At 46.4% G+C, this 25,662-nt stretch overlaps 2 protein-coding genes across 5 annotated transcripts; one reads left to right on the forward strand and one right to left on the reverse strand.

Annotated features, from left to right (window-relative positions):
• The first annotated feature begins 552 nt into the window (after positions 1-552).
• RNASEH2C (ribonuclease H2 subunit C) lies at positions 553-4,979 on the forward strand. Its single transcript, XM_087705275.1, has 4 exons — positions 553-754; positions 2,363-2,475; positions 3,280-3,399; positions 4,532-4,979. Exons 1-4 carry the CDS (start codon positions 589-591, stop codon positions 4,559-4,561), a joined length of 429 nt encoding a protein of 142 aa, XP_087561401.1. The 5' UTR covers positions 553-588; the 3' UTR covers positions 4,562-4,979.
• Positions 4,980-5,757: 778 nt separating this feature from the next.
• KAT5 (lysine acetyltransferase 5) lies at positions 5,758-24,147 on the reverse strand. 4 transcript variants are annotated; one of them, XM_087705279.1, is made up of 14 exons: positions 24,038-24,147; positions 23,873-23,939; positions 23,163-23,231; positions 21,672-21,808; positions 21,163-21,333; positions 17,212-17,292; positions 14,829-14,903; positions 14,464-14,712; positions 13,494-13,583; positions 11,878-12,018; positions 10,981-11,074; positions 9,575-9,734; positions 7,406-7,487; positions 5,758-6,531 (listed from the first exon to the last, which is right to left on the reverse strand). In XM_087705279.1, the coding sequence occupies exons 1-14, from the start codon at positions 24,047-24,049 to the stop codon at positions 6,397-6,399; spliced, it is 1,563 nt and encodes a 520-aa protein (XP_087561405.1). In that variant the 5' UTR covers positions 24,050-24,147; the 3' UTR covers positions 5,758-6,396. The 4 variants fall into 4 exon arrangements, with proteins under 4 accessions (XP_087561405.1, XP_087561404.1, XP_087561407.1 ...); XM_087705278.1 differs by having other exon boundaries at positions 14,464-14,715; XM_087705281.1 differs by lacking the exon at positions 21,163-21,333.
• Between the last annotated feature and the right edge of the window lie 1,515 nt (positions 24,148-25,662).

The raw sequence follows: 25,662 nt of genomic DNA on the forward strand, positions 1-25,662 counted from the left end.
ATGATGATCTTCCTGCCACTTGGGGGTAGATTCCTGTGTGAGGGAGGATCTCCTCCCTCCCACTTGGAGGTGGATTCCTGGCTGAGGATCTCCTCCCTCCCACTTGGAGGTGGATTCCTGGGTGAGGATCTCTCCCATTTGGGGGTGGATTCCTTTGTGAGGATCTCCTTTGTCCCATGGGGTGGATTCCTGGGTGAGGGAGGATCTCCTTTCTCCCACTCGGGTGGATTCCTGGGAGAGGGAGCATCTCTCCCTCCCACCTGTGGAGTGGTGTTTGTGGATCCCTGGGTGAGTGAGGATCTCCTCCCTGCCATTTGAGGGTGGATTCCTGGGTAAGGGAGGATCTCCTTTGTCCCATGGGGTGGATTCCTGGGTGAGGAAGGATCTCCTCCCTCCCACTTGGGGGTGGATTCCTTTGTGAGGATCTCCTTTGTCCCATGGGAGGTGGATCCCTGGTAAAGGAAGGATCTCTCCCTCCCTCCCTCCCATCTGGTGGGATCTCTGCCAGGGAGGATCCCTCCCTCCCGGGGGTGGATCCCGGGGCGGGGCCGGCGTGCGCGGGAAGGCAGGCAGCGCGCGAGGCTCTCCATGGCGGGGGAAGAGCGGGGCGGAGCGCGGCTGGCGCTGGCTTCCCTGCCGGGGGCGCCTCGGGACCCCGTGCATCTCCTCCCTTGCGCCATCCAGCACGACGGACCCGCCGCCGTGGACCGCTACTTCGCGCCCGCCGTCCGCCGCGACCCCAAGGCGCCCGAGGGTAGGCAGGCAAGGCGGGCTGCAGCAGGCGAGCTCCGGCCGGGACCGCCAACAGCTGCAAAGGCGGCCATCCTGAGCCTCGATCGTGGGAAGGGGGCGCAGCGCAGGGCGCGCAAAGGTGCCCGGAAGGAGGGAGCCTTCTGCAACCGGGCGCCCTCCGGCTAGAGGGAGGTTGCAAACCCACCCACCCCTCCTTCCCCAGTTCGGGGGGGGGGACTACAACACCCATGGTTCTCCCGCCGAGGACGGCACGGCTGCGAGCCAATCCTCGTGAATCTGGCATCGTTGCGCCGCCTGAATCTGACTTCAGCCTTGGTTAGCGCGGCGTTTATCTTTTCCTCCAGCTTGGAAGGTGGGTGGACTCCAACTCCCATCATCCTCCAGCCAGCAGATGCTGGGGGTTGAAGTCCACCCTCTTTCCAGCTGCCAAGGCGGAGAAAACCTGGGTTGGTGGGAGCAGCTTTCCCTTGGTAGGGAAGGTTTTAAAGTTGAATCCTGGCTTATTGTTTCAGTATTGGGGCCTCTGGTGTCCTGGAAACATTTTGGGGGGGGGTTCCTCAAAGTTCTCCCCGCTTGCCATCCTATTGCATTTTTAATAAGGGGGAGACGGAACATGAGATAGGATTTATCCGTTGGTGTATTCACACAACCTACTAAATAGATCAGTGTTTCTCAACCTTAGCCACATTCACACAACCTACTAAATAGATCAGTGTTTCTCAACCTTGGCAACTTGAAGATGTCTGGACTTCAAGTCCCAGAATTCCCCAGCCAGCAAATGCTGGCTGGGGAATTCTGGGACTTGAAGTCCAGACATCTTCAAGTTGCCAAGGTTGAGAAACACTGAAATAGATGAATCTTGGTTTATGTTTTGTGATTTATTTTTATCCGCCAGATTTGGTCCCTTTTTTTTTAGCTTTCAAGTCCTTGTCCCCTATACAAATTTAAAACCTGGATTGATTCAACGATTTGATTGATTTTTATGCTGGCGAATTATTATTAGGGAGATACTACATCATCATAATTCTTATTTTTATATATGACATTATTATACATTGTATTATATATTAATATCACTATTTTAATATATAAAAAAGGATCTATGTGTGTTCCAGCATTACAAATACTGGGAGGCGTGTCTGGGTGTGTTCCAGCATAACTCTGAAACGCCTGGCCCGTTAAGGGGAGCGAGCGCAGTGTCCTAGAGTGGCAATTGTTTGTGGTGTCAGTTCCTTCGCAGCTTCCTCTGGAAAGCCAGCCATGATGTTCGCCCTCCAGTGGACCAATGGGGAAGCGGCTGATGGATTTGGGGCAGGGATGATGGGCATGGGAGTACATGGAAGAAAGGCCCCCGTCAGACAAATGCTTTGATGTCTATAAATACCTGGGCAATGCCAGGTCATCAGCTAGTAATAGATAAACACCCTATCGTCTGCTTTTTAAAAAATAATAATAATTTAGTATGCTAATATTTGTAGATTACTGTGGGTGTTTTGATTCAGTTCTTGTATTTTTATTGTGGTTAATGTGCTATGGGGAAAAGAGGTCTTGTGAATGCCTGTTTGATTTCATCACAGTGGTTTCTCTCCTACCTATTGCCTTCATCCAGGAGAGGCCTCGGTGTCCTTCCGTGGCCGAAGCTTGAAGGGGAAGGAAAGCTGCCTTCCCAAAGGATACGTCGGGTTAGTGCTGGAAGAGGCCAACTTAGGCCTAACATCCAAGGTTTGTTCCCAGAATGTATGTGGGGAAGACAGGGCAAAAGAGAGGCTGCTAAGGAACATCAGATAAGGGACAGCTTAGCCCCCAACTGTATAATGAGAGGAGAAAGAGGCTCAGAAGGGACCCTCCCTAGTTTCTCAGGCTGTAAAGGAGACAGTGGGAGATTTGTAGTTTTAGATGTGCTAGATTCTATTAATGTAGCTTAAGGCAACAGAGAGATAAGAGGCAGCTGAGCCCTCAGCTGCACAATGGATGGAGAAAGAGGCTCAGAAGGGACCCTCCCTAGTTTCTCACACTGTAAAGGACAGTGGAGATTTGTACTTTCAGATGCGCTAGATTCTATTAATGTAGCTTTAGGCAACAGGTAGATAAGAGGTAGCTGAGCCCTTGGCTGCACAATGGATGGAGAAAGAGGCTCAGAAGGGACCCTCCCTAGTTTCTCAGGCTGTAAAGGAGACAGGGGGAGATTCGTACTTTCAGATGTGCTAGATTCTATTAATGTGGCTTTAGGCAACAGAGAGATAAGAGGCAGCTGAGCCCTCGGCTGCACAATGGATGGAGAAAGAGGCTCAGAAGGGACCCTCCCTAGTTTCTCAGGCTGTAAAGGAGACAGGGGGAGATTCGTACTTTCAGGGCTGGGTGATTCTTCCAATGTAGCTTTACCATGTAGCTCATCTAGTTGTCTTTCCTATCCTTATCCGGGAGGCTCACACTTCCATACTGGGGTAAGGTGTAGCAAATAAATCCAGCGCTCCAGGCCAACAGCATCCCCTTTTCTGCCCCCATACCCACCCCCCTTCTACCCAGGAACGGGAAGTAGGCGTGAAGTCAGCTTTTGATTCCCTGACGGTGTGGAATCTGGAACGGGCACCCAGTAACAGCGATGAGATCGTCATGGCTCTCGCTTGGCCAGCCATCGCTCAAGGGGTGAGTGAACGTTGGTTGACTTCCGCATCAAAAAATAAATAAAAAGCCTCCAGACTACAACTCCCAGAATTCCTTGGTCTAACCCTGAGGAATTCTGGGAGTTGAAGTCCGCTCTGGCTGAAAGGTTCATTCAACTATAGCGTGAGGCAGAAATGTGAAACAAAAACTGGTTTCACAAATCCGTATTAAGCCACATGGGGTTATTTTTTTTACCTCTTTTTGGTATAAAGGTAAAGGTTCCCCCTGCACATATGTGCTAGTTGTTCCTGACTCTAGGGGGAGCTGCTCGTCTCCGTTTCAAAGCCCAAGAGCCAGCACTGTCTGAAGATGCCTCCGTCGTCATGTGGCTGGCATGACTCAACACCGAAGGCGCACGGAACGCTGTTCCCTTCCCACCAAAGGTGGTTCCTATTTTTCTACTTGCATTTTTTACATCCTTTCGAACTGCTAGGTTGGCAGAAGCTGGGACAAGGAACGGGAGCTCACTCCCTTACGCAGCGCTAGGGATTCGAACTGCCGACCTTTCTGATCGACAATCTCAGCATCTTAGCCACTGAGCCACATGCTTAAAATATAATATTGGGACAGACAAAATGGTTTTGGGGAGGAGTGCGGGAAAGAAGCCGAGTAAAGGCTGAACGGTTTCCCTGAGGGCTAGAAACTTGTATTTTGATATGATTGCCTTTTTCTACTGGGCACCAGCTGTATTTTCACCTTTCTTTGAGTCCTACCTGTCAGGATTATGGGAATTTATTCTTGGGCCAAATTTATAGGTAGTCCTTGATTTAAACCACGCAATTTTGGCTCGAAAATTTCCGTTGCTAATCAGCGCGGGTGTTAAGTGAATCGCGCTCCATTTTACGACCGCTTTTTCGCCGTGGCCGTTAACTGAATCTGGTGTTTCCTATTGACTTTGCTTGCCCGAAGCCCTCAGAGAAAATTGTCAATGGTGACGCTGGAAATTTGGAAAGCTCAAATTTTTGCTCAGGTAACTTAAGGGGATGCCGTGAGCGTCATTAAATGTGACTTTTTTTCAGCGTTGGAACTTCAAATGGTTGTTAAGTCAAGGACTACCTGTATGCGTTTGGGCACAAGGCAAGGGCGCTGATTTTCTTTGTGGGTCTGTTTGCAGATCCATGCCCCCGTTACCGATGAAGACTGAGGAAGACCAAAGTGTTGCCTGAAGAGATCGTGGAGGAAAATATGGGCTGTTCTGACTTAAAATGCAGATTTGGGTGAAAAAGGACATTCAGCCTCTTTGCTGTGTTAAGAAAGTCCCTTCGCTTACACCTTTCCCTTCCAAACTCTATTTGCAATTTATGCTTTATTTTAACAGCCGCTTGGAAAAATTGCAGCTTTCCCATGGATCTGTGGACTGAGTTTTAATCAATTTTAGGTCCATATTTTTGCTACCAGAGGCTTAATTAATTCCTAAAATGATTTGAGTGGATCTTGTTTCCAAGTGAAGATGAAGACAGTCCTATTTAAAATGTTGGTGTCCGCTGGGTGTTCCTAACTACTTCTGGCATTTTTTTTAAATAAATAAAAAACATGAATAAAACCTCGAATGGTTTTGAAAATAGCGATGGTCTTGCTTTAGGCTCCTCCATCAACTCTTTCAGGGACAGAATGGGGAAGGCTGCCAAAAAAAAACCCAACTTTTTGCAAGAAATTAGCGTCGCCATGTGGCTTTTTCATTTTGTAACGTCAAACTTCTCTTGAAAAATTTGAGATTTTCACTGCAATTCAGGGTGGGGGGAAAACCTTTTAACGCTTTCAGGAGCTACGGCTATTGGGTCTTTCCTGCAAATCCAACTTTCTTTAGTCCCCGCATTCCATACCAAGTGAATGAAGAAAAAGAGGGAGGGACAGGGAAGAAAGGAAACAGGTAAAAGGAAGGAGGGAGGGAGGAAGGGAGAAGAAAGAAGGGAGAGGATGAAAGAAAAGAGAAATGGAAAGGAAGGAAAAGAGAATTAAGAGAGCAGGGGGAAAGGGAGAGAGGAGGGAAGGAAGGAAGAAGCAAGGAAAAGAGGAAAAGAGAAGAGAGGAAAATAGAAAAAGAAGATAGGAAAAGAGAAAAAGCAAGAAAAGGGGAAAGACGAAAAGAAAGAAGCAAGGAAAAGACGGAAGGAAAAGAACCGAAGCAAAGAAAGAATGAGAACAAAGGAAGAAATGGAAAAAGATGAGAGAAGGAAAGAAGGGAGGGGTAAGAAAGAAAAGGAAAAAAGAAAAAAAAACAAAGGAAGGAAAGAGAATAGAAAGGAAACAAAGAAAAAGGGAGGAAAGAAACAAATGGAAAAGGAGGAGGGAGGAAGTGAAGAAAAAGAAAAAAAAGAAATAATTGCCAAACAAGCGGGATTCTCATTTCCTTAAAAAAAAGGACTTTGTTCATTTATTCCAATCAGAGACAAGAGGTCAGTTGTCCCTTTTTGAGAAAGGTGCATCTTCTCGGCGCTCCAGGCTTTTCCTGAAGAGGCCCGCGCGGCCCCCATCTCTTCTGACCTGGAGCCGGCGGGAGGGGTTTCGGCCTTGTGCCCGCTCCGGGGTTTCAGCCCCAGAGTGCCGTGGGCTCTCCCTCTCCCCGCCAGAATCAGCTGCTGGATGGGATCCATTATCTGGCCGCTCGGAAGGTGCACCCCGCAAATCCGCTTGTACCCGAGCACCATGGGACTCGGGGGGGGCGCGCGAAAACCCCCTCAGCCCCCCAACCTGGAGGAGTGTGGGGAGCATTCAGAAATGTCTGGACCGATATAAGCAGGGTGAACACAACCCGTCTGTGCTTTTCAACTACTGTACACAAAGTCTTGGCGGAGTCCCGTCTCGAAAAGGCCATCCGGGACGCGCAGGGCTGTTCAGAGTCCGGGGCGGGGTAGGGATGAGGGGTGGTGGTGGTCAGCTTGATCCTGCTACCGCTGTACACTGAGGTCCTGGGGGGAACCCTCCCCCCCGCTTTTTTTGCCAAAGTCAAAGGGCCCGTGGGGGGGGGAGCCTTTGAATTCACCACTTCCCCCTCTTACTCCAGTCCTTCGGGGTGAAATGTAAACACTTGGAATCAATGCGCAGAATTCGCTTCAGCATGGCCCGCTCGTGCCCGTCCACGATGTCCTCGGAGAGGGTCAAGATGTACTGTCCCTGGGGAGTTACAAAGCGACAATAGTTGGGAAGGTAAATGGAAAGGAAGGGAAAGAATTGAGAAAATAGGGGGGGAAGGGAGAGGAGGAGGAGGAAGGAAGGAAAGAGAAAGAAGCAAGGAAAAGAAAAAGAAGAAAGTGGGAAGGAAGTCAAAGAAACAAGGAAGCAAAGAAAGAATGAGAAGGAAGGAAGGAAATATAGCAAGGAAGGAAGACAAACGGAGAAAGATGAGAGAAGGAAAGGAGGGAGGGGTGTTGTGGCCCAGCAGGAGCCGTTGGAGCTGCCACCAGACTCCGACGGGCCCTCTGAGTCGGCTCTGGAGGACCCTGGACAGGGTTCCGACTCCGAGCAGGGCGCAGAGAGGCTGGTTGGCCACCAGGAGGCGCCTGAGCCTTGGACCAGCGGGGAGGAGACAAGGGAGTGTGATCCTGACATCAGCAGTGAATTGTTCCTGGATGCCTGGCACCAAAGAGCTAATAGGCGTCAGGAACAGTTGCGCAGTTACAGGAGGTAATTGCACTCAGCTGGTGGTCATTAGGCTCCTCTCCAGACTATAAAAGGACTGCTTGTGCACACGCCCCTTTTGCAGAAGTCAACGCATTAACGAATGTTGGAGAACAGTATTGTGAGCCTAGCAGGCTGGATTGCTGCCACGGCTTATCTGTGTTGGATTGCTGCCAAGTCTTATCTGTGCCGGTTTGCTGCCAAGGACCTGTCTGTCTGTTAAATTCCATAAAGTATCTTTGCCTCGGAGTGTGTTGGTGTGTGGTGAGGGGGGTCAGAACAGAGGGGTAAGGAAGAAAAAAAGAGAGAAAGAAGGAAACCGAGTTTGGAAGAGGGCTTGGAGGTCTGAACCACCAAGCGACAAATTTACCTTATAATAATTGATGAGGTTGAGATATTGAAGCGTAGAGATGACATCCTCCTTCTTGATACTCGTGATTTCGCTGATCTCGCTGGAAAAAGATGGAGACGGGCGGAGAAAATAATTAAGATGCTGAAGGGGAAGAAAAGCCGCCGTAGTTGGAAGCAATTTCAGATTTCCAGCAAGTAAAACAAAGAGTCTCTAATCCCAGAGCTACAGACCGGCATCGGATTTGTGGCCTGATAGTAACCGGGCCACGCCAGCAACAGATAAGTGAGAAAATCTTCATTTGCACATGTCTATGGAGATTATCCAGGTCGTGGTTGTCCCAAGAGTGCTTTTTTTTTTCCCCCAAGGGGAAACTGGACTTTCTTTGAAGATGTTTTGCTTCTCATCCATGAGGCTTCCTCAGTTCTGACAGGATGGTGGGGAATGGAAGGATTGATGCTCTTTGCAGGCAGCTGGTCGTTTGCATCCTTTTAGAGAGTCGTTGAGGCCACTTGGAAGTTTATCTGTGTCCTCAGGGATCACCTGAGTGGTGCAAATGGGGTGGGAAGCCTTTTTGGAACTGCTGAAACTACGGTGACCCACGAGGGCACAGATAAACCTCCAAGTGGCCTCTAAAAGGATGCAAATGACCAAGGAATATAAATCGTTCCCAGATAAACCTCCAAGTGGCCTCAACGACCCTCTAAAAGGATGCAAATGACCAGCTCTCTGCAAGGAATATAAATCGTTCCCAGATAAACCTCCAAGTGGCCTCAACGACCCTCTAAAAGGATGCAAATGAGCATCTCTCTGCAAGGAATATAAATCGTTCCCAGATAAATCTCCAAGTGGCCTCAACGACCCTCTAAAAGGATGCAAATGAGCATCTCTCTGCAAGGAATATAAATCGTTCCCAGATAAACCTCCAAGTGGCCTCAACGACCCTCTAAAAGGATGCAAATGAGCAGCTCTCTGCAAGGAATATAAATCGTTCCCAGATAAACCTCCAAGAGGCCTCAATGACCCTCTCAAAGGATGCAAATGAGCAGCTCTCTGCAAGGAATATAAATCGTTCCCAGATAAACCTCCAAGAGGCCTCAATGACCCTCTCAAAGGATGCAAATGAGCAGCTCTCTGCAAGGAATATAAATCGTTCCCAGATAAACCTCCAAGAGGCCTCAATGACCCTCTAAAAGGATCCAAATGACCAGCTCTCTGCAAGGAATATAAATCGTTCCCAGATAAACCTCCAAATGGCCTCAACGGCCCTCTGAAAGGATGCAAATGAGCAGCTCTCTGCCAGGAATATAAATTGTTCCCAGATAAACCTCCAAGAGGCCTCAATGACCCTCTAAAAGGATCCAAATGACCAACTGCCTGCAAGGAGTATCAATCCTTCCATTCCTCGACATTTCTCCCCTATAAATAAATACTCGGGTAACGCTGGGTTATTGTCCAGCGTTAAACAAATTGGACATAGCTTTCGTTCATAACTTTAGTTCCCCCCTCCCCCCACCCAAAAAAAATCAAACCAAAAATGCTCTAATGGGTAATGATTAGTTTTATCTGTAAAATTTTGGGCAACATTCTTCAGTTGGGGATGCATGCATGGAGGACAGGATTGGAGAAAACAGCATTGGGGGGGAGAGCCCCAATGAATATTGGAGATCTAAATTTCTGGGCAATTCTGCTTACATTTCGAGAACAAAAAAGCCTCTTTTTCCCGTTGGCAAACAGGGAGAAGGCAAAAAAATGAAATTGCTTTTTAGCCCAGTCAGCAGCCCAATCAATCAATCAATCACAGAGCCGAATGGCGAGAGCAAACGGAATAAGATCCCAAGAGCGGGAAGGAGACCAACAGGTCATCTAGTCCAGTGTTTGTCAACCTTGGCGACTTTCAGTCCTTTGGACTTCAACTCCCAGAATTCCCCCAGCCAGCTATGCTGGCTGGGGGATTCTGGGAGTTGAAGTCCAAAGGACTGAAAGTCGCCAAGGTTGACAAACACTGATCTAGTCCAACCCGCTCTTTGGAGAATCTCTTCCGTATTTCATCCCTGGCCTTATGTTTCCCCCGCAACACCACAACTGGCCGACGGCTCCGGGAAAGACATTTGTCCCGCTCAAATTTTGAGGGATTCAAAGCCATCCTTCCCTACAATTTTCGCACTGTCCTTCTAGTTTGGTCCTCACTTGATGGTGATCTGTGGGCGTTCGCCGTTCTCCAGTTTGAGATTCATCAGGATCTCCAGGATGGTCTGGGACCAGTAGCTGCGGTACGATAAGAGGCCCAAATCCGAGAGGGGCTTTTCAGGGGTGCCTGTCTTGCCTTCCACCTTGGACAGCTCATAACCTGGAGGGGAGAGACAGAACTGAGTTAAAAACAAGCCAGGATTTTAAGAAACATCCAGGTTGCAGGCCTGCAATTATATTCCTTTTAGAATTTTGGCCTGCCACACTTTCTCTTATTTCATTATGCTGTTTCATTAGTATATTTGATGAGAGGGGGGAATAGACAGGAGTAGGATTGTGGAATGTATTGTTGTCATTCTTTACTAGAAGCCAAGGTCGTCTTTTGTCTCCGCACTTTTACACCTGACTGGAAGCAGCTGGGTGTGGATGCCAGCGTGGAAGAAGAAGATTGGACCATGTGATGGATTGTGGGTGTGGGGACAAGATCATGAACTTTTAACTGGGTGGGATTCTGATGTCATTTCCAGAATTGGGATTAACACAGATGTGTTAAGATGTCTGCTTTATTAAATTGGAACTTTAAGGATCGTTAAGCCTTGGACTCTGATTTAATTCTACATGATACTTGGAACGCTGACACCAGGATCACTTGGGGGATGGATTGAAGTATAAGTGGTGCTCTATTTACAACCAACATTTCCAATTGCTAATCAAGACGGTTGTTTAGTGAAACGTTAAAGTGAGTTTTGACCATTTTACAACCTTTTCCCCACCATCGTTAAGTGAATCATGCGTTCATTAAACAAACCCAGCTTCTCCGACTCGCTGTTGGTTGGAAGCCGCCTGGGATGGGTTACCAAGATGCGGCCGTTACAGGTAGTCCTCTAGTTACGACCACAATGGAGCCCCAAATTCATGTCGCTCAGTGAAACGTGTGTTAAGTGGGCTTGCCCCATTTTACAACTATTCTCGCCACGTTTCTTAAGCAAATCACCACAATGGTTAAATTAGGAACATGGTCGTTAAGTGAATCTGACTTTCCCACTGACTTTGCTTGCCAGAAGGTTGCAAAACGGGATCAAGTGACAACCCCCCCCCCCGGCCCGGACACTGCAACCGTCATTAAGTGCAAAAAACAGTCACAAGTCACTTCGTAACTTCGATCAGTCCCTAAGTAAACTGTTGCAGGTTGAGGACTCCCTGTATTGTAAATACAGGCCTGTTACCAAGTGCCTGAAGGTTGATCATGTGACCGGGGGAAGATGCTGGATGCTGGTCGTAAGTGTGAGGACAGATCCTCAGCCACTTTTCTGCAGTGCCGTCGTAACTCTGAAAAGCCATTCCGCGAATGGTTGTAAGTTCAGATTGTAAGCGGAGGCGAATTCGAAAGAGGAAGGCTCACTTACTGAATTCAATCAGCAGCTTGCCATAACCCCGTCTCTGATAAGGAGGTAATGTCAGAATGCACGCCACATTGTAGTCTTCGGTGGATTCCTTTTCCTGCCAGAAAGAACGAGACGAACAGAATGTAAAGATCTGGCCCTTCCTGTCCCAACTTTGCCAAGATTTTTGCCAAAACGCAGAGCAGCCTGACAAGCCACGTTTCTGACCTAGGCTTCCCCAAAAAGCACGAGGCAGAGTCCTAGTTCCTTTTATAAAACGAGTGTGAATTCCTCTCCTTCACCTTCAGCCAAGGCCTGGCAAACAGTCTTTCAAAGGTGTATTTATGACCACAGACCTTATCTAGCTTGGAAAGCTGCCATGTCAATATTTCCCAAACTCGGGAAAGACAGGGCACAGAGTCTCTGAGATTCACGGACAGATCTTCACACTCCTGAAACGAATTGAACGAACAAATTGTTTCCTGCAAAAGCCCCCTCCCCTTTTGCTCCTCTTTTATGTCCTATGGGAGGGGCCATTCACCGTCCACCTGTGGAATCTTAACTTGATCTCTCTCCTGGTCCTCTTTTCTTTTTTCTCTTTTTCTTTCCCTTTTTCTTTTTCCTTTCCTTTCCTTTTTCTTTCTTTTTCTCTTTCCCTTCCCTTCCATTTCTTTTCATTTCTCTTTCCTTACCTTTTCTCTTTCTTTCCCTTTCTTTTTCCTTTCTTTCTCTTTCTCTTTTTTCTTTTTCCTCTTTCCCTTTCGCTCCCTCTCTCTCTCTCTCTCTCTCATAAAAGAGGAGATAGAGATAGATAGATCAATAGATAGAGAGAGAGAGAGAGAGAGAGAAAGAGAGAGAGAGAATGACAGCATGGGAACAGAAAAACTGATTTTTTTAAAAAAAAATCAAGCAAAGATTCACCTTGGAGAAATAGCCAACAATGTGGAAGCCTTTGCTGTCGTATTCAGTCATGACGTAGAAGAGGAAGGGATCCGTGTCGTAGTAGAGGGTTTTGTGATCGAGGAAGCATTTCGCCAGGAGGCAAAGATTTTGCGAATAACTCTGGAAGAGGAAAAGGAAAGGACAAAAGGATGAACACCATCTTTCCCCCGAAAATAAGACCAGGTCTTATATTAATTTTTACTCTGAAAGACGCATTGGAGCCTATTTTCTGGAAAATACGGTACTAAATGCCATCCGTGTGGTTGATGATCTTAACTGGGTCTTATATTTGGGGTAGGCTTATATTATAACCATCCTGAAAAAATCATGCCAAGGCTTATTTTCCAGTTGGGTCTTATTTTGGGGGGAAACAGGGTACGCTGTTGAAGATCGGATGGTCGTAAATTTGAGGGCTGCCTGTACCCGTAGGTTGAGGACTACATGTAATCCCTGACTTACGACCAAGACTGAGCTGCAAATTTCTGTTTCTAAGTGAGAGTTTAACGCCCCGTTTTACAACCTTGCCACCGTTGTTAGGGGAATTGCTGCAACTATTAAGTTAGTCACACGGTCGTTAAGTGAACCTGGCTTCCCTGTTGACTTGGCTTGTCAGAAGGTCGCAAAAGAGGATCACGCGACCCCGAGACCATGTGACCATCCTAAATATGAATCAGTTGTCAAATGTCTGAATCTTGATCATGTGCCCGCGGGGATACTGCAGCAGTCATAAGTGTGAAAAACAGCCATTGGAGCTAGTGCCATTATTAGCTTGAATGGTCACTAAGTGAATCATTGTAAGTTGAGGATTGTACCAGTACCTGGTGGACTTTTTCAGGTTGGTGAACTTTACACTAAAGTAAAGGCCCCCTCGCACATCTGTGCCAGTTGTTCCCGACTCTAGGGGGCGGTGCTCATCACTGTTTCAAAGCCCAAGAGCCAGCGCTGTCTGAAGACGTTTCCGTGGTCATGTGGCCGGCATGACTCAACACCGAAGGCGCACGGAACGCTGTTCCCTTCCCACCAAAGGTGGTCCCTATTTTTCTACTTGCAGTTTTTACCTGCTTTCAAAACTGCTAGCTTGGCAGAAGCTGGGACAAGGAACAGGGGCTCACTCCGTTACGCAGCGCTAGGGATTCGAACTGCCGACCTTTCGGATCCACAAGCTCAGCATCTTAGCCACTGAGCCACATGCTTAAAATATAATATTGGGACAGACAAAATGGTTTTGGGGAGGAGTGCGGGAAAGAAGCTGAGCAAAGGCTGACTGGTTTCCCTGAGGGCTAGAAACTTGGATCTTGGTTTGAATGCCTTTTTCCACTGGGCACCTGCTGCATTTTCACCTTTCTTTGAGTCCTACCTGTCAGGATTATTAGCCACTGAGCCACCGTGTGCCTTTGAAACTTTACACTAGAGGCCCGTCATTCAATATCCAGAACAAAAATACACGCAGAAAGTGGCATGTTTAGCGTGGGCGAGAACAGATTTCCCCATGAATGGGACAGGCAAGGAACTCTGGGAAATGTAGGCGGATTTCAGACTGCGGAAGACCTGATGCACCGCTAAGGTATTTTATTATTATCAAAAATTTTGCTTGCCTTGTTCTTCCGGCCGTCGATCTCAAAGAAGGAAATGGTCCCTTTGCGGTAGATTTCGTTCCCCGGAGGGTGCCTCAAATCGCACTTCATCTGCAGGAAAGGAAACCACGGAGTTGGATTGTTTTTTTTTTCTCACAAAGAAAAATGGTGCTTCAATCAAGGATTCTGTTAAACAGAAGAATGCTTAAAACGTTAAGACTAGAGACGAAGATTTTAACCTAGGTAGAAGTTTAAAACATTAAAAAAATAGGTGAGGGTTTTAAAAACCCAACAGAAGAAAGATGAAAACATTAAAACGGCAGGGATGAGGATTTTAAGTCAAATAAAAGGAAGATCAAAACGACAGAGAAGATTTTAAAAACTACACTGAAACCAGAAAGAAGAGGCAGGCAGAGCAGCGGGGTGGGCTGGGGACGATGGGAGAGTGGACGAGACAGGGTCACGCAGTGGTTAGAATGCAGTATGGGAGGCTAACTCTGCCCACTGCCTGGAGTCCGATTTTGACCGGCTCAAGGGTGACAGCCTTCCATCCTTCCGAGGTCGGTAAAATGAGGACCCAGATTGTTGGGGGCAAGAGGCTGACTTTGTAAACTGCTTAGAGGGCTGTAAAAGCACTGTGAAGCAGTATATAAGTCTAAGTGCTATTGCTATGTTCCTTACAGTGGTTAGAATGCAGTATTGCAGGCTAACTCTGCCCATTGCCAGGAGTTTGATCCTGACCGGCTCAAGGTTGACTCAGCCTTCCGAGGCGGGTCAAATGAGGATCCAGATTGTTGGGGGCAAGAGGCTGACTCTGTAAACCGCTTAGAGAGGGCTGTAAAAGCACTGCGAAGCGGTATATAAGTCTAAGGGCTATTGCTATCCTTCAGCTGATATGGGATCATTGCAAATAATTGACGAGGGGATTGGGACAACTTTGATCCAAGGCTGGATTGGTGGTGGGGAGATGGAGGAAAGGGGGACCCCTTACCAGGTGCCTCTGGAGGCATTTGAGGCTCTTGACATACTTAAGGCAGAATTCGCAGAGGTAGACGACGGGGAGGGCGGTGAGCTCCTGAGGGTAGGGCGAGAAGTACCAGGGTTTGAGGCGGTGGCGCCCGAGTTCGATGCATTCGATGTTCTTCATGCGGGTGACGATGTCATCGTGGCTCCGGTCTGAGACCAAGCTGCCCGTCATGCGGGGCGCCGACGGGATCCCGTCCGAGCTGTCCTGGGAATCCTGCTTGCAAGAATCGAAAAGGGGGTCCGTTAGGGATGGGAGAAGCAGCCAGGCGTGCTCCCCTCCCAAGCGGCAATGGAGATGGGGGCCACCAACTTCCCGGCCCGGATATGTACCTCATCTGTCCCGAGACAGTTGGATTTTCTCTTCCGGCCCGGCTGGGCGGCCACGGCTCGGCGAGCGGAGCCATTCTGGAAAAGAGAAGGGGACAAAGAGGGCATTACAAGAAGTCCTCGACTTACGACCACAATTGAGCCCAAAATTCCATTGCTAAGTGAGATGTTTGTTAAGTGAGTTTTGTCCCAGTTTACCCTCTTTCTTGCCACTTTCGTTTAATGAATCGCTGCCATTGTAAAGTGAGTCACATGGGAATCTGGCGTCCTCATTCTCTTTTGCTTGTCAGAAGGTCGTAAAGAAGGATCACATCACTCCGGGACAATGCAACCGTCGAAATTGTGAGTCAGTGGACAAGGATCTGAATGTAAATCACATGACCCTGGGGAATACTGCAACGGTCATAAGTGTGAAAAATGGTCATAAGTGTCTCATTAACTTTGAACGGTTACTAAAAAAACTTTACAGGGGGGTTGAGCTGACTTTAGGAGGGGGCACCTGAATGGTAACATTTTTGGGGTCTTCTTACGGCTTTGATAGGGTCAGAAATGGCTTTGAAGCAGGGGTGGTATTTGTCAGCATATTCATGAACCGGCAAAGACATGGTAACAAGGCCAGCCAATAAATAGGCATAGCAACTAAATCAGCCAATGAGGGTTGTTTGGAAACTGAAAAGTTTGGTGCCTGGGCGTGGCTTAGGCTTAGCTTAACTCCGCTCTATAGAGGAGGTTCTTTGTCTGTATTAAGCTCCGAGCACTGAACTGAAACTGAAACTTGTCTGCTCTGCTGAACTGAAACTGAAATCTCAATCTCTCCTCTCTACCACGTTGGAAGAATCTGCTGTTGGTATTGTACATTTTACTCCTGTGTTATTATGCATATAAAGAAGTTCATGAATTTTGTGAGCCGCCCGGAGTCCTCTGGGAGTGGGCGGCATACAAGACAAATAAATAATAATAATAATAATAATAATAATAATAATAATAATAATAATAATAATAATGCTGCGCAAGAACAAGCTATCCGCACAAATGCCATTAAGGCCAAAATTGAAAAATCCTCTGATGATGCCAAATGCAGACTTTGCAAAGAAGCTGATGAAACTGTTGATCACATACTCAGCTGCTGTAAAAAAATTGCACAGACTGATTATAAATTGCGGCACAATTCAGTAGCACAAATGATCCATTGGAATTTGTGCAAAAATTATAATATCAAAACAGCAACAAACTAGTGGGAACATCAGCCTGAAAAAGTCACCGAAAATCAGATGGTCAAGATCTTGTGGGATTTCCGTATACAAACCGACAAAATACTGGCGCATAATACACCAGACATCACACTGGTTGAGAAAAATAAGGTCACAATCATAGACATCGCAATACCAGGTGATAGCAGGGTCGCCGAGAAGGAACATGAAAAAATCGCAAAATACCAGGACTTAAAAATCGAAATTCAACGACTATGGCACAAACCAGCAGTGGTAATTCCAGTGGTAATTGGCACACTGGGTGCTATCCCAAAAGCACTGGAATTACATTTAAAACAGTTAAAAATTGACAAAATCACCATCAGTCAAATGCAAAAAGCCGCACTGCTTGGATCTGCACGCATATTATGAAAATACGTTACGATGTCCTAGGCCCCTGGACGGGGCCCGACTAGTAACCAATGCCAAATCCGGCGAAACAACTGGCCGCTGTGATACAATTGTGTAATAATAATAATAATGAATCCTGCTGAATCAGTGATCTGTGGGTGCTTTTCTGGATTTGATTTTTGCAACAAACTCTGACAGTGTCCACTTACCTTCGCTACCCGTTTGCAAATGTAAGCGGGCACGCGCATGCACTCAGCCTTCCACGCAGTGGCGTCTTTTGGCTCAGTTTTTCCCCAGTGGACGACCTGGATACAGGGTAGGCTAGAATCCCTGAGTTGTGGCTGGCACCGATGCGTCTGGAGGGCGCCCGATGGGGAAAGAGCACTTACAACAGTTCATTCAGTGACCGTCCAAAGTTACAACGGCACTGAAAAAAAGTGACTTATGACCGCTCTTCACACTTACGACCATCGCAGCATCCCCCAGGGCCCCCAGGATCAAATTTCAGGCGCTTGGCAACTGACTCGTATTTATGACGGTTTGCAGTGTCCCCGGGAGGGTCACGTGATCCGCTTTTGCGACCTTCCGACGAGCCAAGTCAATGGGGAAGCCAGATTCGCTTAACGACCGTGTTGCTCCCTCAACAACTGCAAGCGATCCACTTAAGGGTGGCAAGAAAGTCGGTAAAATAGGGACAAACTCGCAAATGTCTCACTTTAGCCACAAAAAGTTTTGGGCTCAATTTTAGCCGTGGATCGCACCTGTGTTTCTTTTCGCGCACTTACCTGGGGAAAAACCGAAGCCTGAGTTGTCTCGCTCACAACAGGGATGGGGGTTGCGGGGGAGACCACTTCCACCTTCCGTTTCTGGAAGAGACCAAAGCAAACAAGTTCTAGGGGGGGTGGCAGGCTGCCTCCTCTTCCTCCTCCTCTCTTCTTCCCCTCCCCAATTTTCCACCAGCATCGCAAAATATGGGGAGACTCGGCCTGGGATCGGTGGGAGGGATCTCTGCAGCTACTGTCCAGGTGAATGAAGTTGGGGGGGGGGTGAGAAGAAGGGTCATACGAGGCCTCTGATTGGCTGGCTCTCTCTGGAGCAGTGTTTCTCAACTTTTAAGAGACGGGTGGACTTCAACTCCCAGAATTCCCCAGCCAACATGCTTTAATGGGCTTTGACTCCCAGCAAGCATGTTTTAAGAGGTGTGGATCTCGACTCCCAGAATCCTTCAGCCACCATATTTTACGGTGGGTGGACTTCAACTCCCAGGATTCCTCAGCCATCATATTGGCCTGGGGGATTGTCGGAGTTGAAGCCCACCCATCTTAAATTGAAGCTTGCGAGGGGATTCTGGGAGTTGAAGTCCATTCATCTTTTAAGTTGCTGAGTTAAAGGACTGATTCTACCCTGGCTCACCTGTTAGAAACCCATCCTTGTATCCTTGTACCACCACAACTTTGATCAATGGGGTGGGGGGAATGACTTAGGAAAGCTGCTTTACCCGGAATACAAGCAGTCCTCGACTTACGACAATTCACTTAGTGGCCGTCAGAACGGCACTGGAAACAGCAAGTTAGGAGTTTTTCTTATTCAGGGTAGATAAAGATCAATGATTTTTTAAAAAGAAAATCTGATTTTTTATTTTAAACTGGATTTTAAAAAAAATTTTATCAAGCTTATTTTAATCAAATGCCTTTGGAGTAAAAATCTATCTAAAGATATTTTTCCATTTAAGGTACATTAACCATTTATTTTATTTGGCCTGAAATGGAGCTTCGTTATGTAGCACGAGGCTGCAGATTCTGCAATTTTGGGACTCTCAGTGAATCAATAGCAGGTCAGAGATGACAACTGCTCTTTTAACAATGATGGCTTAAACCGAGTCGATTTAAATCAAGCCCTTTCACTAGTGATTTAAATCAGGATTTAAATCGGCTCGATTTAAATCAAATCCACCCTGTTCGCAGTTATGGCCGCTGAAACATCCCCGTGGTTATGCAATCAAAATTCAGATGCTTAGTAACTGACTCATATTTAGGACGGTTTGTGGGTGGGTGGGTGTCACGCGATCCCCTTTTTGCGACCGTCGGACAAAGTCGGTGAGGAAGCCGGATTCACTTAACAACCGTGCGGCTCGTTTAAGAACCGCAGCGATTCGCTGAACAACCGCAGTCAGCCAAGTGGTAAAACGGAAGGGGGCGGGGGAGGAGGGGGAATTTACTTAGCGCTTAGTTGTGGTCGTAAGTCGAGGACTACCTGTAAAACCGTCTCCTTCGCAAAACAAGGCCCAGGGGCCCTTTTACCAAGTTGTAGAGGCTTCAGCGGGAGAATTCAAGGCCCATTGTGATGTTGGTTCAGGCCTTCAGAGATCTGAACCGTATCGATTTTCTTTTTAGCAGCTCAAAAGGTGCACAAGAGAGCTTTGGCGAAGCCCCAGATTCCTCCCTAAGGCCGGGATAAGGAAGTGTGACTGGATCCAAGTCATTCGGGGAGCTTCAGGGCAGGATTTGAACCCAGGCCTTCCCTCTCTTAGCACAGCCCCTTCCCCCCTTCGAACCACCCCCGACTGGTGGGCTGAGAAGGGAAGGACTGACCTGAACTCTGCTCTGGGACTGAGAAGGGGTTAAAAGCTGGGTCTCCGCCCTGTCTCTGATACGACCCCCCCCCCTCCCCTGGGCTTATCACCTATAGAGGTTAGGGTTATGGCTTCGTCTGCCTTAGATTTTTCACAAAACAACCCTGCAAGGTAGAGCGTGCGATTGGCCCAGTGTCAGCTAGTGAGCTGCCACAGCTTCTAATTGGGGACAGAATCAATTTATCTAGTTAAACCAGTTTGAAACTGGGCTAAATGGGAAAGGTTTTCAGCATAAGATGGAAAAGCAGTAGAATGGAATGGAATGGAATAGGATTCAGACTAGAATAGGATTCTGAGTAGAATATAAAATATATAATAGAATATAGGATAGAATATAGAATAGAATATAGAACAAAGAATAGAATATAGAACATAGAATACAATATAGAATAGAATACAGGATAGAATATAGGATAGAAAATAGAACATAGAATATAGAATAGAATACAGGATAGAATATAGGATAGAAAATAGAACATAGAATATAGAATATAGAATAGAATACATGATAGATTATAGGATAGAAAATAAAACATAGAATAGAATACAAGATAGAATATAGAACATAGAATAGAATATAGAATACAATATAGAATAGAGAATAGAATATAGGATAGAATGTAGAATACAATATAGAATAGAGAATAGAATATAGGATAGAATATAGAATAGAATATAGAATACAAAATAGAATAGAGAATAGAATATAGGATAGAATATAGAACATAGAATAGAATACAGGATAGAATATAGAACATAGAATAGAATAGAGAATACAATAGAGAATAGAGAATAGAATACAGGATAGAATATAGAATATAGAATACAATATGGAATACAATATAGAATATAAAATAGAATACAGGATAGAATATAGAACATAGAATAGAATATGGAATACAATATAGAATAGAATATAGGATAGAATATAGAACAGAATAGAATATAGAATACAATAGAGAATAGAGAATAGAATACAGGATAGAATATAGAACATAGAATAGAATATGGAATACAATATAGAAGATAGAATAGAATACAGGATAGAATATAGGATAGAATATAGAACAGAATAGAATATAGAATACAATAGAGAATAGAGAATAGAATACAGGATAGACTATAGAACAGAATAGAATATGGAATACAATATAGAAGATAGAATAGAATACAGGATAGAATATAAGATAGAATATAGAACAGAATAGAATATAGAATACAATATAGAATAGAGAATAGCATACAGGATAGAATATAGAACATAGAATAGAATACAGGATAGAATATAGGATAGAATATAGAACATAGAATATAGAACAAAATAGAACAGCAGTAGCAATAGCCCTTAGACTTATATACCGCTTCACAGTGCTTTACAGCCCCTCTCTAAAAGGTTTACAGAGTCAGCCTCTTGCCCCCAACAATCTGGATCCTCCTTTTACCGACCTTGGAAAGATAGAAGGCCGAGTCAAGGTTGATCCGGTCATGATCGAACTGCTGGCAGTCGGCAGAGCGAGCCTGCCATCCTCCATTCTGACCACTGAGCCCCTGACCAATTTATGTCCATCCATTCTTCAAATTCAGTTGTCAAGCCCATTCCATTCCTGCCTGAAACTTCATACAGATAGGTCCCCGGCTAACGACCCTTCACTTAGTGACCGTTTGAAGTTACGACGGTACTAAAACGGTAGGAAAACCCACTCAGCTTAGCCAGAGAAACTTTGGAAATCGTGGTCGTTAAGTTGAGGACATACCTGTAGCAAGCCGAACCCAATGCATCTGTGGCTTAAAGGTGGCCTAGCCCTCTTCATCTGTGGTTTAAACTTAATATCGTGGTCTCTTTAAGTGTCTTTCCCACCCACCCCCTTTCTGTTCTGGGATGGGACACGGTCTGCCCTGTCCTGGCTTGACTCAGGAGGGGAAGTGGGGGCCCTGGAAGGACCCACAATGCCCCTGGACGCACCCACCCACCCACCCCCGGAGGTCTCGCTCGCTAGCCCAGACCTAACTCAACCCCCCCACCAGCTGGTGCGGCCTCTGGAGAAAAGGGGCCGAGCAAGCGCGACATCAAAAGGAACAAGCGGCCGAGTGCCAGTTTTTGTACCGTAGAACGATGGTTTGGCTGGACGCAGGAGCTGGAGGAGAGGGGTTGGTCGGGCGAGCCAGGGACGGCCTCCCTCTCTTTAGATAGGTTAAAACGGAGGGTTATCTGCACCGGGATGGGTAGGGTTTTACCGCTGGATGGAGTGGCTGGTTGTAGATCCAAGGTCTTCCTCTGAATAGAGAGGAAGGCGGGCATTACCAACATGACGCGGGTTCCTGCTCGGGGGGGCGGGGAAACGTACGGGGGGGGAGGAGACCCCTGTCTCCAGGCCGAGCTGCAGGCGGAGATCTCGGCGGGGAAGAAGCAGAATCGAACTATCAATGCTCTCAAACTCCCCCATCCTGACGTCGTAGAAACATTCCTGGGTTTTGTTATCACCTGGGCTGGAATTTCAACCGTGCCTCCCCCCCACCCCCCACCCCGACCCCTAAATGATGGCTAGGACTCTCCTCCCAAACAGGCTCTTCCCGTCAACGCCGCTCCCTCCCCCGAAGCCTCGCGCATCCTACCACGTCACGTTCCGGGGAGCTGGGCCGGGATCCGGGCAGCCCGTTCTTGGTAGGGGTCTTGGCTTCTTTCTTGGGGAACTGGATCTTCTTTAAATCCAGCCGGTCGTGAGTGACCCATTCGTCCAGACGCTTGTTGACTGTATAGTTAAGGCAAGACAGGGGTTTTGTTTAGGAAAAGGCACTCAGGGATTCAGTGAGGGGGGGGAAGGTTATATTGGATAAGACACCAGGCTAGGAACCAGGAGACGGAGAGTTCTAGTCCCGCGATAGGTATGAAACTAAGATGAGAGGGCCAATCACCAGGAGACTGGGAGTTCTAGTCCCACTTTAGGCATGAAAGCCAGTTGAGTTACTTTGGGACAATCACCAGGAGACTGGGAGTTCTAGTCCTGCCTTAGGCACGAAAGCCAGCTGGGTGACTTTGGACCAATCAGGAGATGGTGATATGTATGTATGTATGTATGTATGTATGTACTTATATATATATGTGTGTGTGTGTATATATATATAGATAGATAGATAGGTTTAGGTTTAGGTTTATTAGCATTTGTAGGCCGCCCTTTTCCCTGAGGGGACTCAGGGCGGCTCACACAAAACCAGGAAGGGGGGGATACAACATTAAGATAACAACATATAATAAAATAATAGACAACATACATTCATCATTCGGGCGGGGTAACTATCCTTATCCCCAGGCCTGACGGGCGAGCCGGGGATAGATAGATAGATAGATAGATAGATAGATAGATAGATAGATAGATAGATAGATAGATAGATAGATAGATAGATAGATAGATAGATAGATATCCCTGGGGATAGATAGATAGATAGATAGATAGATAGGGAGGGAGGGAGGGAGAGAGAGAGAGAGAGAGAGAGAGAGATGATAGATAGATAGAGGAAAGATCTTTTAAGTGGTGTCGATAACAAGCCAACATTTTGGACCTCTGGGGTATCCAGGTAGTCCTCAACTTACAACCAAAATTGAGGCTAAAATTTATGTTGTTACACGAATTTTGCTTCATTTTACAATCTTTCTTGCCACACTCGTTAAGTGAATCACTGCATTTGTTAAGTTCAGGACACGGTTGTTAAGTGAATCTGCCCCCTCCTGATTTTGCTTGTCAGAAGGTCGCAAAAGAGGATCACACATGACCCCGCAACCGTCATAAATACGAGTCAGTTGCCAAGCGTCTGAATTTTGATCACGTGATCCTGGGGAATGCTGTGACAGTCATAAGTGTGAAAAACGGTCATAAGTCACTTTTTTCAATGCCATTGTAACTTGGAACTGTCATTAAATGAATGGTTGTAAGCTGAGGACAATCTGTGGTCATAAATTATCTTGATTTCAGTTTCATAGTGGTCCAGATAGGATTGTAGCGGCCCTCCACTCACCCCCAACCAACTCCCAATTTTCATAATCTCCATCCAGAAAATATTTTCCTTCCCAACCATCCAGTGGTTCCCACCTGTGGTTCGTTTACTCACAATCAATATAGTGAACATAGAAAAGTTTCCGGCCACTGATGTCTTTGACACTCAGGATTTCAGCCAGCGCTGTGAAAAGAAAAAGCAGATTATTACAGGAGAAAAACCAAGGCTGGCCACTTTCTCTTTCTAACACTTACGAAAACTCAGATTTCCCCCCAAAAACACTTTTTCCACCAGGAGGTAAATTTGGCTCGACTATGAACCGAATGACACACTGCAGAGATAAGCCGGAGGAAAAAAAACGAAGCTAAGAGGCAAAATCAAGTTTTAAAATGATCACTGGAAGCATTCAAGAAGAGACTGGACAGACATCTGTCAAAAATGGTGTGGGGTCTCCTGCTCGGGCGGGGGGAGTGGACTAGATGACCTACAAGGTGCCTTCCAGCTATGTTATTATTCTGTTATTCAGAAATTGTGGGAGATTCATCAATGGAAGCTTTCAAGTGAAAACCGGACAGCCCTCTGTCAGAAATGGGGTAGGGTCAGGCAGGGGGTTGGACTAGATGACCTCCAGGGCCCCTTCCAACTCTCCTCCTTGGGGGGGCACTTTTTTGGCAGCCCACTAAGCCCCTCCCCCTTTAAACTCCTCCTCCAACAAAGTCTGAATGGGACTTGCAAGCTCCATTGACCATTTCACGTGGTCCCGCCCACTCCTTCTCAAACCCCGCCCACTCCTTCTCAAACCCCGCCCACCCCCCGTTACTCACGCCACTCGTCTTCGTTTTCTTGGTTACGGCGCAAGACGGGGAGGTTACACCCTTCGGTCACTTCCTCCTGCAAAATAAAAAACAAAAGGAGAAATTAAGCGGGCGATCGAGGAAGGCCCCGGGATGCCGCGGGCTCCGCTACCTTTCCCTCCGCTCCGCACTCACCACCTCCGCCATCTTAGGCTCTCGCCGTTTGCCGGGGCCTTCTCTTCCGGCATCGGCCGAAACTACTTCCGGGGAGCGGAACCCCTCTTCCCGGTGTGTCTGGAGCGCGACTTCCGGTTTCTGGAGGCCCAATAGAACCGCCATGTCGCGGCCAAGCCGTTGTAGAATAACGGGGCGTATGATAGAGAGGAGAGGCCTAGCTCGCCCGGAAGAGCCTGGAAGCGAAGCGGAAGTCGGGGACGTCCCTGGGAGTGAGACCCGGATGTGGGTAGTTCAAAGTGTTTTGGGTCTCTATGTAAGCAATTAACAGGGTTGGAAGGGACCTTTCAGGTCATCTAGTCCAACCCCCTGCACAAGCATCTGCCTCTACCTAGGATCAAACTCACAACCTCCTGATTGTGAGGCAAGATTTAGGCTACCGCAGCTGTTACTTACCCAGGAATAAATCCAATATATAGATTTATTCCTGGATAGGTGCCAACTGGGAGGCTGGGTAAGCAGCTTTCCAGAGAGGTTGCTAAACGTCCTCATCTTCATTATCTCTTTTATTCATTAAACCTGAAACTCAGTCAACTGAACATTATTATCATTAGCATCATCTTCATTATCTGTTTTATTCATTAAACATGAAACTCAGCCAACTGAACATTCAAAAATACATTACAATTACCATTGACTGGTGCTAATGACTGATAGGGGTTGCTGCCAGCGTCCTAGGTATCGACCAAATACCTTCTTAAAATATACAATGTTCTTTTTTGTAGTCCCGCTGGTGTTATTGCAGGAAGCTGCAATTTGTGGATGTATCTTGTAAAATTCTTGGACATGGTGCCAAGCGCTCCGATGACAATGGGTATCACTCTTACATGCTTCATCCATAGCCATGTAGTTTCGATGGCCAGATCGCGATATTTCACGATTTTTTCTAGCTGTTTTTCTTCAACTCTGGCATCTCCAGGAACAGCGATATCAATAAACTGTACACTTCGCCCCTCTACATATCTGGCGTATTGTCTTCCAAATGACGATCCATCTGTATTCGAAAGTCCCACAAGATCTTCACCTTATCACTTTCCATAACTTTTTCCACTTTATGTTTCCATGACTTTCTGGATACAGGTAAATCATATTTTTTACATAATGACCAGTGGATTAATAATAATATTAATTAATAATTAATAATAATGATACTATTATTATAATACTATATTATAATATTAGAAATAATATCGATTAATAATTACTTATTATTATTATTATTTACTTTATTCATTAAACATGAAACTCAGTCAACTGAACATTATTATTGTTGTTATCATTATCATCATCTTCATTATCTCATTCATTAAACATGAAACTCAGTCAACTGAACATTATTATTGTTGTTGTTATCATTATTATCATCATCATCATTATCTCTTTCATTCATTAAACATGAAAATCAACTGAACATTAAAAAATCCATCACAGGTATCATTGACCTCATTATTTTATTATTTTTATTTATTTACAATGACTGTTTACGATGGCCATTGGTCTCCCGCTTTGAAGCTCGCGCCCCGCCCCTCCGCCCCCGCGATTTGCATGAGGGGGCGTGGTCGGAGCGCCGGGGCGGGGCTTTCCCA

The sequence above is a fragment of the Thamnophis sirtalis genome, unplaced genomic scaffold, assembly GCF_051295495.1.
Source record: "Thamnophis sirtalis isolate CommonGarterSnake01/CBP01778 unplaced genomic scaffold, rThaSir2_p1.2 scaffold_2, whole genome shotgun sequence".
NCBI lineage: Eukaryota > Metazoa > Chordata > Lepidosauria > Squamata > Natricidae > Thamnophis > Thamnophis sirtalis.

Excerpts from the sequence above, each read along its gene's own strand:
- RNASEH2C (XM_087705275.1), top strand. The coding sequence starts at position 589 with ATGGCGGGGGAAGAGCGGGGCGGAGCGCGGCTGGCGCTGGCTTCCCTG. Across the intron at positions 2,476-3,279 it reads ACTTAGGCCTAACATCCAAG|GAACGGGAAGTAGGCGTGAA; the intron begins GTTTGTTCCCAG and ends CCTTCTACCCAG. Across the intron at positions 3,400-4,531 it reads GGCCAGCCATCGCTCAAGGG|ATCCATGCCCCCGTTACCGA; the intron begins GTGAGTGAACGT and ends GTCTGTTTGCAG.
- KAT5 (XM_087705278.1), bottom strand. Across the intron at positions 13,584-14,463 it reads AATGCCTCCAGAGGCACCTG|ATGAAGTGCGATTTGAGGCA; the intron begins GTAAGGGGTCCC and ends CCTTTCCTGCAG. Across the intron at positions 6,532-7,405 it reads ACCTCATCAATTATTATAAG|GGACAGTACATCTTGACCCT; the intron begins GTAAATTTGTCG and ends GTAACTCCCCAG.